A 15,498-nucleotide genomic window follows, 5' to 3' on the forward strand; every position below is an offset into this window, starting at 1 on the left:
AGTATGACTTGGATGTGCTCTGATGCATCCTCCATCCTTTGGTTGGTAGTGACAGGGAGAATAAGAGATGGGAGCTTATTATAGAAAAAGAGATGATGTGTTTTGTAAAATGTTAGATTTATTTGTATAACAGAAAATGTTTTATACTGTTTTAATTGTGACAATTGGCCTTTTTCTTCTCTCATTTTTCAAAGATTTTTAAATTTATTTATTTGAAAGTCAAAGTTACAGAGAGGGAGGGAGATACAGAGATCTTCTATCTGCTGGTTCACTCCCAAAATGATGTCCATGGACAGGACTGGGCCACGATGAATTCAGGAGCCAGGAGCTTCATCTGGGTCTCCCATGTGGGTGGCAGGGCCCAAACACTTGGACCATCTTCCACTGGTTTTCCCAGGCCATTAGCAGAGAACTGGATTAGAAGTGGAACAGCTGGAATTCCAACCGGTACCCATATGGGATGCCAGTGGTATAGGCAGAGGCTTTACCCACTATGTAACAATGCTGCTCCTTGGCCGGCGCTGCGGCTCAATAGGCTAATTCTCCGCCTGCGGTGCCAGTACCCTGGGTTCTAGTCCCGGTTGGGGCACTGGATTCTGTCCCAGTTGCTCCTCTTCCAGTCCAGCTCTCTGCTGTGGTCCAGGAGTGCAGTGGAGGATGGCTCAAGTCCTTGGGCCCTGCACCCACATGGGAGACCAGGAGAAGCACCTGGTTCCTGGCTTCAGATCAGCATGGTGCACTGGCTGCAGCAGCCATTGGGGGTGAACCAATGGAAAAGCCTTTTTTTTTTTTTTTTTTTTAATTTGACAGGCGGAGTTATAGACAGTGAGAGAGAGAGAGACAGAAAGGTCAAATGGCCGCTATGGCCGGCGCTGTGCTGATCTGAAGCCAGGAGCCAGGAGCTTCCTCCTGGTCTCCCATGTGGGTGCAGGGGCCGAAGCACTTGGGCCATCCTCTACTGCCTTTCCAGGCCACAGCAGAGAGCTGGACTGGAAGAGGAACAACCGGGACTAGAACCTGGTGTCTATATGGGATGCCGGTGCCGCAGGTAGAGGATTAACCAAGTGAGTCACAGCGCCGGCCCCTGGCCTTTTTTTTTTTTTTTTTTTTTCTTTTAACAGAAATTGAGGACAAATTATGAGAACATTGTTGATAATAGTACTAATACATCTTACGAACAAATCCATCTTAAGGTGAGGCAATGCAGTTGTTTCATAAAGAGGTCAATTACACTGATAGTCAAGGAAGTGCTAGATAATAGTAGTGCTTAATGATGTTTTATTTGTGAGAGTGGCAAAAATGAAAGTGATAGACAAGCCATGTATGGTTAATGAGGCTGTGGGAAGATAGTGTTCACAAATTTCATATAAATGTATACAATTATGTTTATAAACATATATTTGTAGAGTGATAGGGAAATCTGTTACCATGTACTTGTGTATACCTTTGACTCTATAACTCATCCTTTTTTTAATTTCCTCCTGTACAAATTATTAAGCATGCTTGTGTAAGGATGTTTGCATTTTGTAAGAATATATGAGAATGCACAAGGATGTATTGAATCATTGTTTCTCATTATTTGCAGTAAAAAGAGTCAGTTGAATCTCATGTAATGACCTGGATAAAGCCCTTAATCTATTTTTAAGTGTTGAAAAACAACATATATTTTAATATATGTAGCATTGTCCTATTTTTATAAAAACAAAACCACTTATATATATGTATGTGAGTGTGTGTGTGTTTGTGTGTGTGTCTGTGCACACATGCACATGAGAGAGAAAGAGCAAGGGAATTAGCAAAAAGAATGAATGTTTTTAAACTGTTCATTAAAACTTCTTAGCTTGGGAGATAGAGTGACTTTCATAAACTTCTTCATGTACCTGTGTACAATTTGAATTTTAACGGAGAACAGATGTTACTTTTGTAATTGATAAAAAGGAGGTGTAAAATACAGGTAAATAAATGTCTGAGAATTCAGATTTCCAGACATCTCAGATTGATATTATATCCAGCCATCAACTCAGACTGTTTCACATGAATATATTTAGCTAATAGTTTCTTTCAAAGTAGCAATGCAGTTCTGTAAAAAATATAAAAAGGCAAGCTATATAGACATCCTCTCTATTTTGAAATTCAACTTAGACTTTTTGGATTGTCTTTCTATAGACCCCAACTCTACCTCTTCCTTATATTTAGTTTCATGTGGTTTTAAATCTTCACCAGCAGCCCTCAGTGATGCTGAGAGGTGTTACCAAGACAGTGGAATATGTCCCATGTAAGAGGCCTGCTCTGGGTTGGAGTGTGTTCCGATTTACAATTGCCTACGTGTTTCTCCTCTTGCAGGTGGACTGTCTGAACCCTGCCAACCACCAGAGACTGTGTGTGCTTTTCAGCAGTTCCTCTGCCCAGTCCAGCAATGCTCCTAGTGCTTGTGTCAGCCCTTGGTAAGATTCTTCACCCCTTACTCTGTTTCACTTAATAATAATTCCCAGAAATTTGAAACTTAAAATCTGTTTTTAGATACATGACACACTGCTGTTTATATGTGAACTGATAGAACTATTTAAACGTGTGTAGTAAATATAAAGTTTGTATTTATTTGTGGGTGGAGGTCAATGAGAATACTTAAAAAAGAGTGAGAAAATGTGAGGGATCAAAGAGAAATTTGTCCTTAAAAAAGTGAGAAAGTTGACATACAAAAATTAATTTTTTTTAACTTTTTATTTAATGAATGTGTTTTTCATAGGTACAACTTCAGGAATATCGTGATTCTTTCTCCCATACCTACCCTCCCACCCCAACTCCCATCCCTCCTCTCTTCCTTCTCCTATCCCCTTCTTCATTATGGTTCATTTTTACTTTGATTTTATTTATTTATTTATTTATTTATTATTCTTGACAGGCAGAGTGGACAGTGAGAGAGAGAGACACAGAGAGAAAGGTCTTTCTTTTTCCGTTGGTTCACCCTCCAATGGCTGCTGCAGCTGGCGCACTGTGGCCGGCACACTGCGCCGACCCGAAGCCAGGAGCCAGGTGCTTCTCCTGGTTTCCCATGTAGGTGCAGGGCCCAAGGACTTGGGCCATCCTCCACTGTACTCCTGGGCCACAGCAGAAGAGCTGGCCTAGAAGAGGGGCAACTGGGACAGAATCCGGCGCCCCAATCGGGACTGGAACCCGGTGTGCCGGCGCCGCAAGGCGGAGGATTAGCCTATTGAGCCACGGCGCTGGCCTTTACTTTGATTTTGTATACAAAGGACCAACTCCATATTAAGCATAGATTTCAACAGTTTGCACCCACACACACATACAACATATAGATTACAATTTGAGAACAAGATTTGCAGTCAACTGTCATAGTACAACTCATTAAGGATGGAGGTCCTACATGGGGAGTTAAGTGCTCAGTGACTTTTGTTGTTTCTTTGACAATCAACACTCTTATTTATGACATCAGTGATTACTTGAAGCTCTTGTCTTTGGCTGCCAAGGCAATGGAAGCCTTTTGTGACCATAGACTCCATCAGTATTTGGACACGGCCATAAGCAAAGTGGATGTTCTCTCCTCCCTTCAGAGAAAAGTACATGGCTCTACAAAAGCTAGTTTCTAAGCATTTCGATGATAACATGTATAAATTTAGACAGTGTTTTATGCATTTGTATAAAAGCATTGAGCTTTTTGCCTTAATAATGGGTTTTATTCTAAAACTGAATTCTAAGTAGATTATTGGAAATAGAAACACATTTTACGTAGCTAAAAATTAGTTTTTCTATTTATGGTCACAAATTATTATATTACATAGTTTACTTTTTTTTTTAAAGATTTTATTTATTTATTTGAAAGTTAGAGTTACAGACAGTGAGGAGCAGAGACAGAAAGGTCCTCCGTCCGCTTTTTCACTCCCCAAATGGCCGCAGTGTTTGGAGCTGCGCCAATTGGAAGCCAGGAGCCAGGAGCCTCCTCCAGGTCTCCCAAATGGGTTCAGGGGCCCAAGGACTTGGGCCATCTTCTGCTGCTTTGCCAGGCCATAGCAGAGAGCTGGACTGGAAGAGGAGCAGCTGGGACTAAAACCGGCTCCCACATGGGATGCTGGCGCCACAGGCGGAGGACCAACCCACTGCGTCACAGCGCTGGCCTCACATAGTTTACTTTTGTTTAAAAAGTACTGTGTAACATTTCTGGTGTTTCTGGAGCAGTGTTTCTACGAAAAAATGTTTTCTGTGTTTTTATTGTTGAATGCTAGTAACGCTCAATTCTAACAGTGAGATCAAAGTTTCTTCCAGAAGCAGTAGAGTTTCATCAGCTAGACTTGTGGCTGAGGGAGCTCATAGTTTATGGAATCCTTTGGTCAAGGCTTGAATAAGATGTGGGATTCAAAAGGTGTTCAGCCAAATTCTCTTATTTGTGTTTATAAGTTAGATATAAAGTTTAGAATTAGCTCTTGGGGCCGGCACCGTGGCTCACTTGGTTAATCCTCTGCCTCGGTGCTGGCATCCCATATGGGCACCCGTTCTAGTCCTGATTGCTCCTCTTCCAGTCCAACTCTCTGCTGTGGCCCGAGAAGGAAGACCTTTCTGTCTCTCTCACTGTCTAGCTCTATCTGTCAAATAAAAAAAAAAAGAAAAAAAAAAAAAGAATTAGCTTTTTAGTAAGAATATGAGCTGCTGTTCTCCGTGCTGGTCTCAGTAACAGTATGATCTAGAGAGCAGGAGATAAGAGTCCATTTTTTGTTGACAGGGCTTAACGTTTTGTAAAGGAAGCTGAGAACCTCTTCTTAAATCAGTTTTGCATAGTTAATATTACAGTTTATGCATAATTACAAATAGTTTCATAAGATACTAATGGACCAGAAATGGAAAGGATGCTACAGTGTGATTAATCTAAACTTCTTTTACTGGATGAAGCAAAACCTGTTCAATAACCACAGAGAATATTACCTGACTTAATGTCTCATTGTAAGTACATTTAATAGGTAATCAGAACATGTGGTCTGTGATGCATCTTTGCTGTTTGATATTTATTTATTTATATTTGGAAGGCAGAGTTTCAGAGAGAGAGAGAGAGAGAGCGCTTAAATCTGCTGGCTTACTCCCAAAATGGCCGCAAAGGCCAGGGCTGTGCCAGACTGAAGCCAGGAGCCAGGACCTTCAGATTCTTCCACGTGGGCGGCAGGAGTCCAAGCACTTGGGGCATCTTCTGCTGCTTTCCCAGGAGCATTAGCAGGGAGCTGAATTGGAAGTGGAACAATCAGATTTTGAACCGGTGTATGGGATGGGTGGCTTAACCAGCTGTACCACAACACCAGCCCCTTGGTAATTCTTGTTTTTAAAAAGAAATGCTTTCTTTTAGGATTGTAACAATGGAATTTTATGGAAAGAATGATCTTACGTTAGGAATATTCTTGGAGAGATACTGTTTCAGGTGAGAGAAGATTTCCTTCTTACGTTCCATTATGCATTTAAATTTTAATTTTTGATTTACCTGTAATTGTACATATTTGTGGAATACAACATGGTATTTTTTTTAACTTTTATTTAATGAATATAAATTTCCAGGTACAGCTTATGGCTTACAATGGCTCCCCGCACCCCATAACTTCCCTCCCACCCACAACCCTCCCCTCTCCCACTCCCTCTCCCTTCTATTCACATCAAAATTCATTTTCAATTATCTTTATATACAGAAGATCAATTTAGTATATATTAAGTAAAGCTTTCAACAGTTTGCACCCACACAGAAACATAAAGTATAAAGTACTGTTTGAGTGCTAGTTATAGCATTAAATCACAATGTACAGCTCATTAAGGACAGAGATCCTACATGAGGGATAAGTGCATAGTGACTCCTGTTGTTGACGTAACAATTTGACACTCTTGTTTATGGTGTCAGTAATCACCCTAGGCTCTTGTCATGAGTTGCCAAGGCTATGGAAGCCTTTTGAGTTCACAAACTCTGATCATATTTAGACAAGGTCATAGTCAAAGTGGAAGTTCTCTCCTCCCTTCAGAGAAAGGTACCTCCTTCTTTGATGACCTGTTCTTTCCACTGGGATCTCACCCGCAGAGATCTTTCATTTAGGTCATTTTTTTTTTTTTTTTTTTTTTTTTTGCCACAGTTTCTTGGCTTTCCACAACATGGTATTTTGATTTTTGTATATTTTATGTAATGATCAGGGCGAGTGGTATATCCATCACCTTAAAACATTTGTCTTTTTTTTGTGGTGAAATCATTCAAAATTTTCTCTTTTGGATTTTTGAAATATAACTCTGTTATTGTTTGTTTTAGTCATGGTACCTTGCAGAACAGTGGAACTTATTCTTCAAGTCTGATTGTAACATCTGATTGTAACACCGATGCATTTGCAATGCTCAGAATTATTTCAACCTAAAACATAAACATGATCTGGATTTCAAGTATCATCATATGGCCCTCATTTTCATACCATAGATCAGAGTATAATCTACTTTATATTCAGAGTGGAATGTCTTACCAATACATTCCTTATACCTGTCCATCGCATTACCCTGCCACCCTTAAGACTTTTAGGATGTCTGGTTTTTCAGTGATTCAAATGAGAGTTAAGGGCGGCGCTGGACTCAGCTAAACCTCATTTTCAACCTTGGGGCTTCACATGACAAAGAGCAAGTAATTTAATGTCTACCATCTCCCTTTATAGGGAATAACAATTCCAGAAATGTCAAGATATTGTTGGGCAAAGTGAGATGCCTTTAAATTGGCAAATAAAAGGTGCTTAATAAATAGAAACTGTTGATGTGCTGTCTGTGGATGAAGACTTGACTGGCTGGTTAGCTCAGCATGAGTCCCTGTACACATTGTCCAGTTGTCACTGTTCCTCCAGAGAGGGTGTTGCATTTCCTTGACAGTGGTTCTGATTAGCCAGAGTTCCTCATATATGCATTTTGCTTCTTACTTAATATGAGAAGGACTCTCTTGTTTGTTAAAGGCCTTCTTATCAGTGTCCTAGTATGTTCTGTGATACCCCTATGGTGCATCACATTCGGCGCTTTGTCCATGGCCAAGGATGTGTGCAGATAATACTGAAGGAGTTGGATTCTCCAGTACCTGGATATCAGCATACAATTCTTACATATTCCTGGTGCAGAATCTGCAAACAGGTAAGTATACCCACCACTATATTACATGTTATTTATTTCTTTATTTGTATAATTCTTTTGGGGTGAGAGGGTGCTTTATATTACTTTGAATTTTTGTTAGTCATTAGTTCATTTATTTTACCTTCCAGTGCTATGAATATTTAATATTTGTTTTTTTGAGACTCTGTTTAGGAATTTATGTTATTAAATAAAATACAGGTGCTTTATATGGTAAAATATCTTGAGATTATAGTTTGGCTTCTGGCTTTGGATTGGCCCAGCTTTGTATGTTGCGGCCATTTGGAGAGTGAATCAGTACATGGAAGATCTCTCTCTCTCTCTCTCTCTCTCTGTCACTGCCTCCCTATAACTCTGCCTTTCAAATAAATAAATAAATCTTAAAAAATGGGGAAATTGGTTTTCTGAAATGCTATTGGAGATTGTGTAAAAAGTATGCCTGCTTTGGAAGACAATGTGGCAGAAAGCATGAAAGACCATATAAATATTCATTCCTTTGATCTACCAATTCCTACATTTATTAATTTATTCCTAGGAAATAATTATACATGGTATGAGTATGCAAAGATGTTTATCATAGCATCATCAAATAAGGAAAAACTTGCAAAGTCTTAAATTACATCGTTATGGACTGTTTAAATAATATGTCCATATAATAGGATATTTGTGGCCATTTAAAAAGTTGTACAGAGACAGGTGTTTGGCCTGATGATAAAAATGTTGGTTAAGATGCCCTCATCCCATACTGGAATGCCTGGGTTTGATACCCAACTCCACATCTAACTTCAGCTTCCTGCTTATGCAAGCTTTGAGAGGTGGCAGAGATGTCTCAAGTAATTGTATTGTTGCCACCCCACGTGGAAGACCTGGATCAAGTACCAAGCTCTTGGCTTTGGCTATCAGCTTCAGCTCTTGACTTCAGTCTCAGGCATTGCAGGCATTTTGGGAATGAACAGTGGCTGGGAACTCTCATTCTCTCTGCCTCTCAAAAAAAGAAAAAAAGAAATGCACAAGTATATTTTATATGGGAAAATTAACTGTACATAATAAAATATATTTAAAATACAGTGAAATGATAAAAGATTGTGAGACTACAGGAGTTTTTATTTATAAATATATTTACTGTTATTTGCTATGTCATGTATTTGTATTCATATTTAGAAGGAAAGTACACATATGCTAGCATATTGATGTTGATGTTGGGATTACAGGTGATGCTGTTCTTCCCTACTACCCGCAGTTATATACACCTTTGAACTTTTTGTTCTTTTCCCAGTTTTCTGCAATCAGAATTTCTTAGGTTTACATTAGGAAATAAAATACATTTATTTTTTAAAATGATATTCTCAATAGCAATTATGTAACTTAAACTATGTTTACTGAATTCCAGGTAACTCCAGTTGTTGCACTTTCCAATGAATCCTGGTCAATGTCATTTGCAAAGTACCTTGAACTTAGGTTTTACGGGTACCAGTATACTCGGAGAGCCAATGCTGAGCCATGTGGTCACTCCATCCACCATGATTATCACCAGTATTTCTCTTATAACCAGATGGTGGCATCTTTCAGGTAAGAAGTCACAGGGACCTTGTGACTTGGGACCTTGCATGATCACATAATCCCTCAAAGGCTTTGCAACTTTTCTACTATTACTCAGTTGAGTTAATTTGTGAGTATGCGTCTTTCACCATCTCTGTCCTTACAGATGTACAGAACCAATCTCTGCTAATAGCTTTCCATGTTAATGTTATTCCTTACCCTAAGAAATAGGTATTATTATTCTCATTTGTAGAGATTACAGTTGTTCACTTGTAGAGTACATAAGTGGTGAAAATCATGATTTGAACCCTGGTTGATCATTTATTACCAGCCTTACTCTTTTTTTTTTTTTTAAGATTTTATTTATTTATTTGAGAGGTAAAGTTACAGACAGTGAGAGGGAGAGACAGAGAGAAAGGTCTTCCTTCCTTTGGTTCACTCCCCAGATGGCCACAATGGCTGGAACTGTGCCAATCTGAAGCCAGAAGCCAGGAGATTGTTCCAGGTCTCCCATGTGGGTGCGGGGGCCCGAGCACTTGGGCCATCTTCTGCTTTCCCAGGCCAAAGCAGAGAGCTGGATTGGAAAAGGGGCAGCTGGGACTAGAACCGGCACCTATATGGGATGCCAGCACCGCAGGTGGAGGATTAATCTACTGAGCCACGGCGCCGGCCCCCAGCCTCGGCCCCCAGCCTTACTCTTTAACATTATTTTAGCATCTAAAAATCTGTCAAAATTTTCGGTAAGACATGAACTAGAGCAATGGTAATCACATATTTTTGATAGAACTAAAAATTCCAATTGTGGCATTAAATAATTTGAGAAAGCCCTTAGACACTGCTTTCAAAATACGTTCAGGATGTGAACACTCTTCACCACCTCCATCACTGGCACTTCAGGCTGAGTCTCTTATCTTCAACTTAGATTGCCCTTGCCCCCTGTGACCTTTGTTGCCAACAAAGCAGTCAACACAGATTTTCCAGTTACAGGAAAATCAGCTCAGGCCACTCCTCTGCTCTAGACAGTCCATGGGTGTCTTTTACGTGGGGTAAAATTCAGAAACTTACTGGCCTGTAAGCTTCTGCGTGTTCCAGCTGCCCAGAACCTGCCTGCTCTCATCTACTATTTTCCCCTTGCTCACTCTGTGCAGCCTTGTCAGCCCCATAACTGGGCCTCAGGAACAGGTAGGTTCCAAGCCTTGTGCTAATTCTTACCTCTTTGAACTGCTTCTCCAGATATCTGCCTGATGTTTCCTTATTCCCTGCAGGTTATTGTTCAGATTTCCTTTGCCCTGACACCCACTTACCCCTAGCACTCCCTATTGCTTCTCACTTTATTTTTCCCTACAGTGCTTAGCATCTGATACATGTTTTAAATATTTTAAAGATTTATTTATTTATTTGAAAGCCAGAGTTACAGAGAGAGAGGGAGGGAGGAAGAAATACCTTCCATCTGCTTTTTCACTCCCCAAATGGCCACAATGGCCAGTTCTGTGCTAGGTTCAAACAAGGAGCCTGGAACTCTATCTGGGTTTCCCACGTGGGTGCAGGGGCCAAGCACTTAGGTCATCCTCTGCTGCTTTCTCAGACACATTAGCAGGGAAGTAAATCAGAAGTGGAGCAGCCAGGACTCGAACTAGCACTCATATGGGATGCTGGTGTTGGAGGCACCCGCTTAATTTGAGTACCACAATGCTGACCCAAAGACTTGTTTTGTTTTATTTCTTAATCAAGGGGACAGGAATCTTGGCCCTTGTTTAGTGCTATATCGTCAGCACCTGTGACAGCATCTGGTACGTGGTAGACCCTCTCAGGAAATACTTGCTAAGTGTAGCTTGGTCAGTTTTTTTTGAGCAGAAGGTTTTAAGTCTGAGTCTGGAGCCTCGATGGGGTGTAGCGTTGGGTAGTCAACAGAAACCTTCAGGTGCAAAGGAAGTAGACTCATGAAAAGTTCTTGAGAGCTGGGAAGGTAATGAACACTTAATGTCTAAGCTAATTGTAGAAGAGAGTTCCTTTCCTTCTTCACAGGGAAGCCCTGTATCAGTCATTTTTGTTTTTAAAACAGATAGTGATAGCCTTCAAGGGATAAATGGTTGTGCCATAGTGCATTGAAAAGATAAAATAAAATCCTCCCTAATGAGGGAGGGTATTTATAATAGTTGGAAACTATCTTTAATATCTTTGTAAGTGTGTGTATGTGTACGTATGTGTTTTAAGGTTTTATTTATGGGGGCAATGCTGTGGCATAGCAGGTAAAGCTGCTGCCTACAATGCTGGCATTCTGTATGGGTGCCAGTTCAAGTCTCTGCTGCTCTGCTTCTGATCTAGCTCTTTGCTAATGTGCCTGGAAAAACAGTGGAAGGTTGCTCAAGTCCTTGGGTCCCCTGCACCATCCGAGAGAGCTGGATGGATTTTCAGTCTCCTGGCTTCCCCCTAATTCAGCCCTGGCTATTGTGGCCATTTGGGGAATGAAACAGCACATGGAAGATCTCTCTATGCCTCTGCCTCTTCTCAATAACTCTTTCAAATAAATAAGTAAATCTTAAAAAAAAAAAAAAAAGCAAGCAATGCAAAGTTTAAAAAAAGATTTTCTTTATTATTTTGAAAGGCAGAGTTATAGAGATCTTCCATCCACAGGTTCACTCCCCAGATGGCTGCACATGGATGCAGGGGCCCAAGCAATTGGGCCATGTTCCTCTGCTTTCCTGGTTACACATTAGCAGGGAGCTAGATTGGAAGTGGAACAGCTGGGGCTTGAACCAGTGTCCATGTAGGATGCTGGCAATTTTTGGCGGCAGCTTAACCTGCTGCGTCACGCTGCTGGCCCCTCTATAGTTATTTTAATGTGACATTTCATAGAAGTTTTTTTTTTTTTTATTTTCTCTTATATCTCAAAGGAATTAGTTTGTCATCATGATGTAGCTCTACTTAAGATATTAAAATATTCTTTTTCTGTTGTTACTTGTGTTTCCTTCTGTCAGTTACTCTCCCATTCGGCTTCTTGAAGTATGTGTTCCACTTCCCAAAATATTCATCAAACGTCAGGCCCCATTAAAAGTGTCCCTTCTTCAGGATCTGAAGGATTTCTTTCAAAAGTAAGTTTTTGTTTTTTGGTTATCCTTTTTTGTTTAGTACTGTCTGTATTCTACAGCTATTTAAAAGTATATGATTTTTCTTTTAACTTTCTTTGAAAATGTAAACTTTAATTTTCTAATTTTATGTTATATATGTTAGCAGTGAACACAGATTTTCTTGTTACAGGAAAATCAGCTCAGATCACTCCTGTGTTCTAGACATCCTGAGGGTGTCTTTTTCACCTGGAGTTAAATTCAGAGACCATTTACTGGTGTTAAAAAAAAGAAATGTAGATAGTACAGAAAGTATTTTATTGTATTTTATTTATTTCTCAGACTCATCAGATACTTTGTTTTTTATTTAAAAAATTTTAACAGGCTTATAAAATTATACATATTGATCAGATGGCATTTGATCATATAGATACATATATACATTGTATAAATATCCAGTCAGTGTAATTGATCTATCTCTCAAACATTTAAAATTTCTTGATGGTGACAGCCTTCAAAATCCTGTCTTCCAGTTTTTTTTCTCTATAAAGAAATATATAGCACAATAAATTATTTGTAGTCTCCCTACTGTGCAAGTATATCTTTTCAGGTCTTTTTTGCTCTACAGAATTATATCTGATTCTTAACTAGAGAAAAGATTTCAGTTATAGTTTTGTATGTAACATCTTTCCTGTTTATGTGAGATAGAAAGTTTGATCCCACCTTCTGAAGTGCTTATTAGTGTTCTCTTTTTGTCGTTAAGAGTTTCACAAGTATACCTTGCTGTTGATGAAAGACTTGCATCTTTGAAAACTGACACATTTAGCAAAACAAGGGAGGAAAAAATGGAAGATATCTTTGCACAAAAAGAGGTAATTCATTTCTTTGATAGAAAATCCGAAAATTAATTATTAACTTGTCAGAAGTTGTTTTTTGGGATATGTCTGTATACTGTTTCAGAAATAATTTGTTTTCCTTGTAGATGGAAGAAGGTGAGTTCAAGAACTGGATTGAGAAGATGCAAGCAAGGCTTATGTCTTCCTCGGTAGATACTCCTCAGCAATTGCAGTCAATATTTGAGTCCATCATTGCCAAGAAACAAAGTCTCTGTGAAGTGCTCCAGGCTTGGAATAACAGGTATGATTTTGCAGGATGATTTTCTTTATATTATTGCCAAACGTGTTCCTGCAAGACATTTTTTTTTTTTTAATCTTTATTATTTAGGGTACTTCATTTTACTTTAAAGTTATAGAAGTTTTTGTTTTCTTTTTTTTTTTTTAACTTTTATTTAATAATTAGAAATTTCCAAAGTACAACTTTTGGATTATAGCGGCTTTTTCACCCAGTAACTTCCCTCCCACCCGCAACCATCCCATCTTCTCTTATGCTCCCTCTCCCATCCCATTCACATCAAGATTCATTTTCTTTTAATTTTTTTTTATTTTTGACAGGCAGAGTGGACAGTGAGAGAGAGAGAGACAGAGAGAAAGGTCTTCCTTTTGCCGTTGGTTCACCCTCCAATGGCTGCCGCGGCCAGCGCGCTGCGGCCGGCGCACCGCGCTGATGTGAAGCCAGGAGCCAGGTGCTTCTTCTGGTCTCCCATGGGATGCAGGGCCCAAGCACTTGGGCCATCCTCCACTGCACTCCTGGGCCACAGCAGAGAGCTGGCCTAGAAGAGGAGCAACCGGGACAGAATCAGGAGCCCCGACCAGGACTAGAACCCGGTGTGCCGGCGCCGCAAGGTGGAGGATTAGCCTATTGAGCTGCGGCGCCGGCCCAAGGTTCATTTTCAATTATCTTTTTATACAGATGATCAACTTAGAATATACTAAGTAAAGATTTCAACAGTTTGCACCCACACAGAAACACAAAGTGTAAAAATACTGTTTTAGTACTAGTTACGCCATTAATTCACATAGTACAATGCATTAAGGACAGAGATCCTACATGGGGAGTAAGTGCACAGTGACTCCTGTTGTTGATTTAACAATTGACACTCTTATTTATGACATCAGTAATCACCCAAGGCTCTTGTCATAAGCTGCCAAGGCTATGGAAGCCTGTTGAGTTCACAAACTCCAATCTTACTTAGACAAGGTCATAGTCAAGTGGAAGTTCTCTCCTCCCTTCAGAGAAAGGTACCTCCTCCTTTGATGGCCTGTTCTTTCCACTGGGATCTCACTCGCAGAGATCTTTCATGTAGGTCAATTTTTTTTTTTTTTTGCCAGAGTGTCTTGGCTTTCCATGCCTGAAATATTCTCTTGGGCTTTTTAGCCAGATCTGAATACCTTAAGGGCTGATTCTGAGGCCAGAGTGCTGTTTAGGACATCTGCCATTCTATGAGTCTGCTGTGTATCCCGCTTCCCATGTTGGATCGTTCTCTCCTTTTTAATTCTATCAGTTAGTATTAGCAGACACTAGTCTTGTTTATGTGATTCCTTTGACTCTTAATCCTGTCATTATGATCAATTATGAACTAAAACTGATCACTTTGACTAGAGAGATGGCATTGGTTCATGGGATTGTATTGGAATCCCCTGGCACGTTTCTAACTCTACCGTTAGAGGTAAGTTCGATTGAACATGTGCCGAACTGTACATCTCCTCCTTCTCTTATTCCCACTCTTATATTTAACAGGGATCACTTTTCAGTTAAATTTAAAGACTTAAGAATAATTGTGTGTTAATTAAAGGTTCAACCAATAGTATTAAGTAGAACAAAAAAATACTAAAAGGAATAAAATAGTAAGTTGTTCCTCGACAGTCAGGACAAGGGCTGATCAAGTCACTGTTTCTCATAGAGTCCATTTCACATCAACAGGTTTCCTTTTAGGTGCTTGGTTAGTTGTCACCAATCAGGGAGAACATATGATATTTGTCCCTATGGAACTGGCTTATTTCACTCAGCATTATGTCTTCCAGATTCCTCCATTTTGTTGCAAATGACCAGATTTCATTTATTTTTACTGCTGTATAATATTCTATAGAGTACATATCCCATAATTTCTTTATCCAGTCTACTGTTGTTGGGCATTTAGGTTGATTCCATGTCTTAGCTATTGTGAATTGAGCTGCAATAAACATTGAGGTGCAGACAGCTCTTTTATTTGCCAATTTAATTTCCTTTTGGTAAATTCCAAGGAGAGGGATGGTTGGGTTGTATGGTAGGGTTATATTCAGGTTTCTGAGGAATCTCCAAACTGTCTTCCATAATGGTTTTACCAGTTTGCATTCCCACCAACAGTGGGTTAGTGTCCCATTTTCCCCACATCCTCGCCAGCATCTGTTGTTGGTAGATTTCTGAATGTGAGCCATTCTCACCGGGGTGAGGTGAAACCTCATTGTGGTTTTGATTTGCATTTCCCTGATGGCTAGTGATCCTGAGCATTTTCTCATGTGTCTGTTGGCCATTTGGATTTCCTCTTTTGAAAAATGTCTATTGAGGTCCTTGGCCCATCTCTTAAGTGGATTGTTTGTTTTGTTGCTGTGGAGTTTCTTGATCTCTTTGTAGATTCTGGTTATTAATCCTTTATCTGTAGCATAGTTTGCAAATATTTTTTCCCATTCTGTCAGTTGCCTCTTCACTCTCCGGACTGTTTCTTTTGCAGTACAGAACCTTCTCAATTTGATGCAATCCCAAATGTTAATTTTGGCTTTGACTGCCTGTGCCTCAGGGTCTTTTCCAAGAAGTCTTTGCCTGTGCCTATATTTTGCAGGGTTTCTCCAATGTTCTCTAATAAATTGACTGTGTCAGGTCATAGATT

The 15,498-nt window shown here is 39.7% G+C and overlaps 1 protein-coding gene across 9 annotated transcripts in view; it reads left to right on the top strand.

Annotated features, from left to right (window-relative positions):
* Positions 1-15,498, top strand: part of PIKFYVE (phosphoinositide kinase, FYVE-type zinc finger containing) — a 99,538-nt gene that overhangs the window by 57,522 nt on the left and 26,518 nt on the right. For all 9 annotated transcript variants that reach the window (XM_062190634.1, XM_062190618.1, XM_062190670.1 and 6 more), the window contains 7 exons: positions 2,344-2,444; positions 5,348-5,419; positions 6,963-7,134; positions 8,522-8,700; positions 11,649-11,762; positions 12,499-12,607; positions 12,718-12,872. In XM_062190634.1, coding sequence (XP_062046618.1) covers positions 2,344-2,444; positions 5,348-5,419; positions 6,963-7,134; positions 8,522-8,700; positions 11,649-11,762; positions 12,499-12,607; positions 12,718-12,872 — 902 coding nt within the window. The remainder of the gene's footprint in view (positions 1-2,343; positions 2,445-5,347; positions 5,420-6,962; positions 7,135-8,521; positions 8,701-11,648; positions 11,763-12,498; positions 12,608-12,717; positions 12,873-15,498) is intronic.

The sequence above is a fragment of the Lepus europaeus genome, chromosome 1, assembly GCF_033115175.1.
Source record: "Lepus europaeus isolate LE1 chromosome 1, mLepTim1.pri, whole genome shotgun sequence".
NCBI classification, from domain to species: domain Eukaryota; kingdom Metazoa; phylum Chordata; class Mammalia; order Lagomorpha; family Leporidae; genus Lepus; species Lepus europaeus.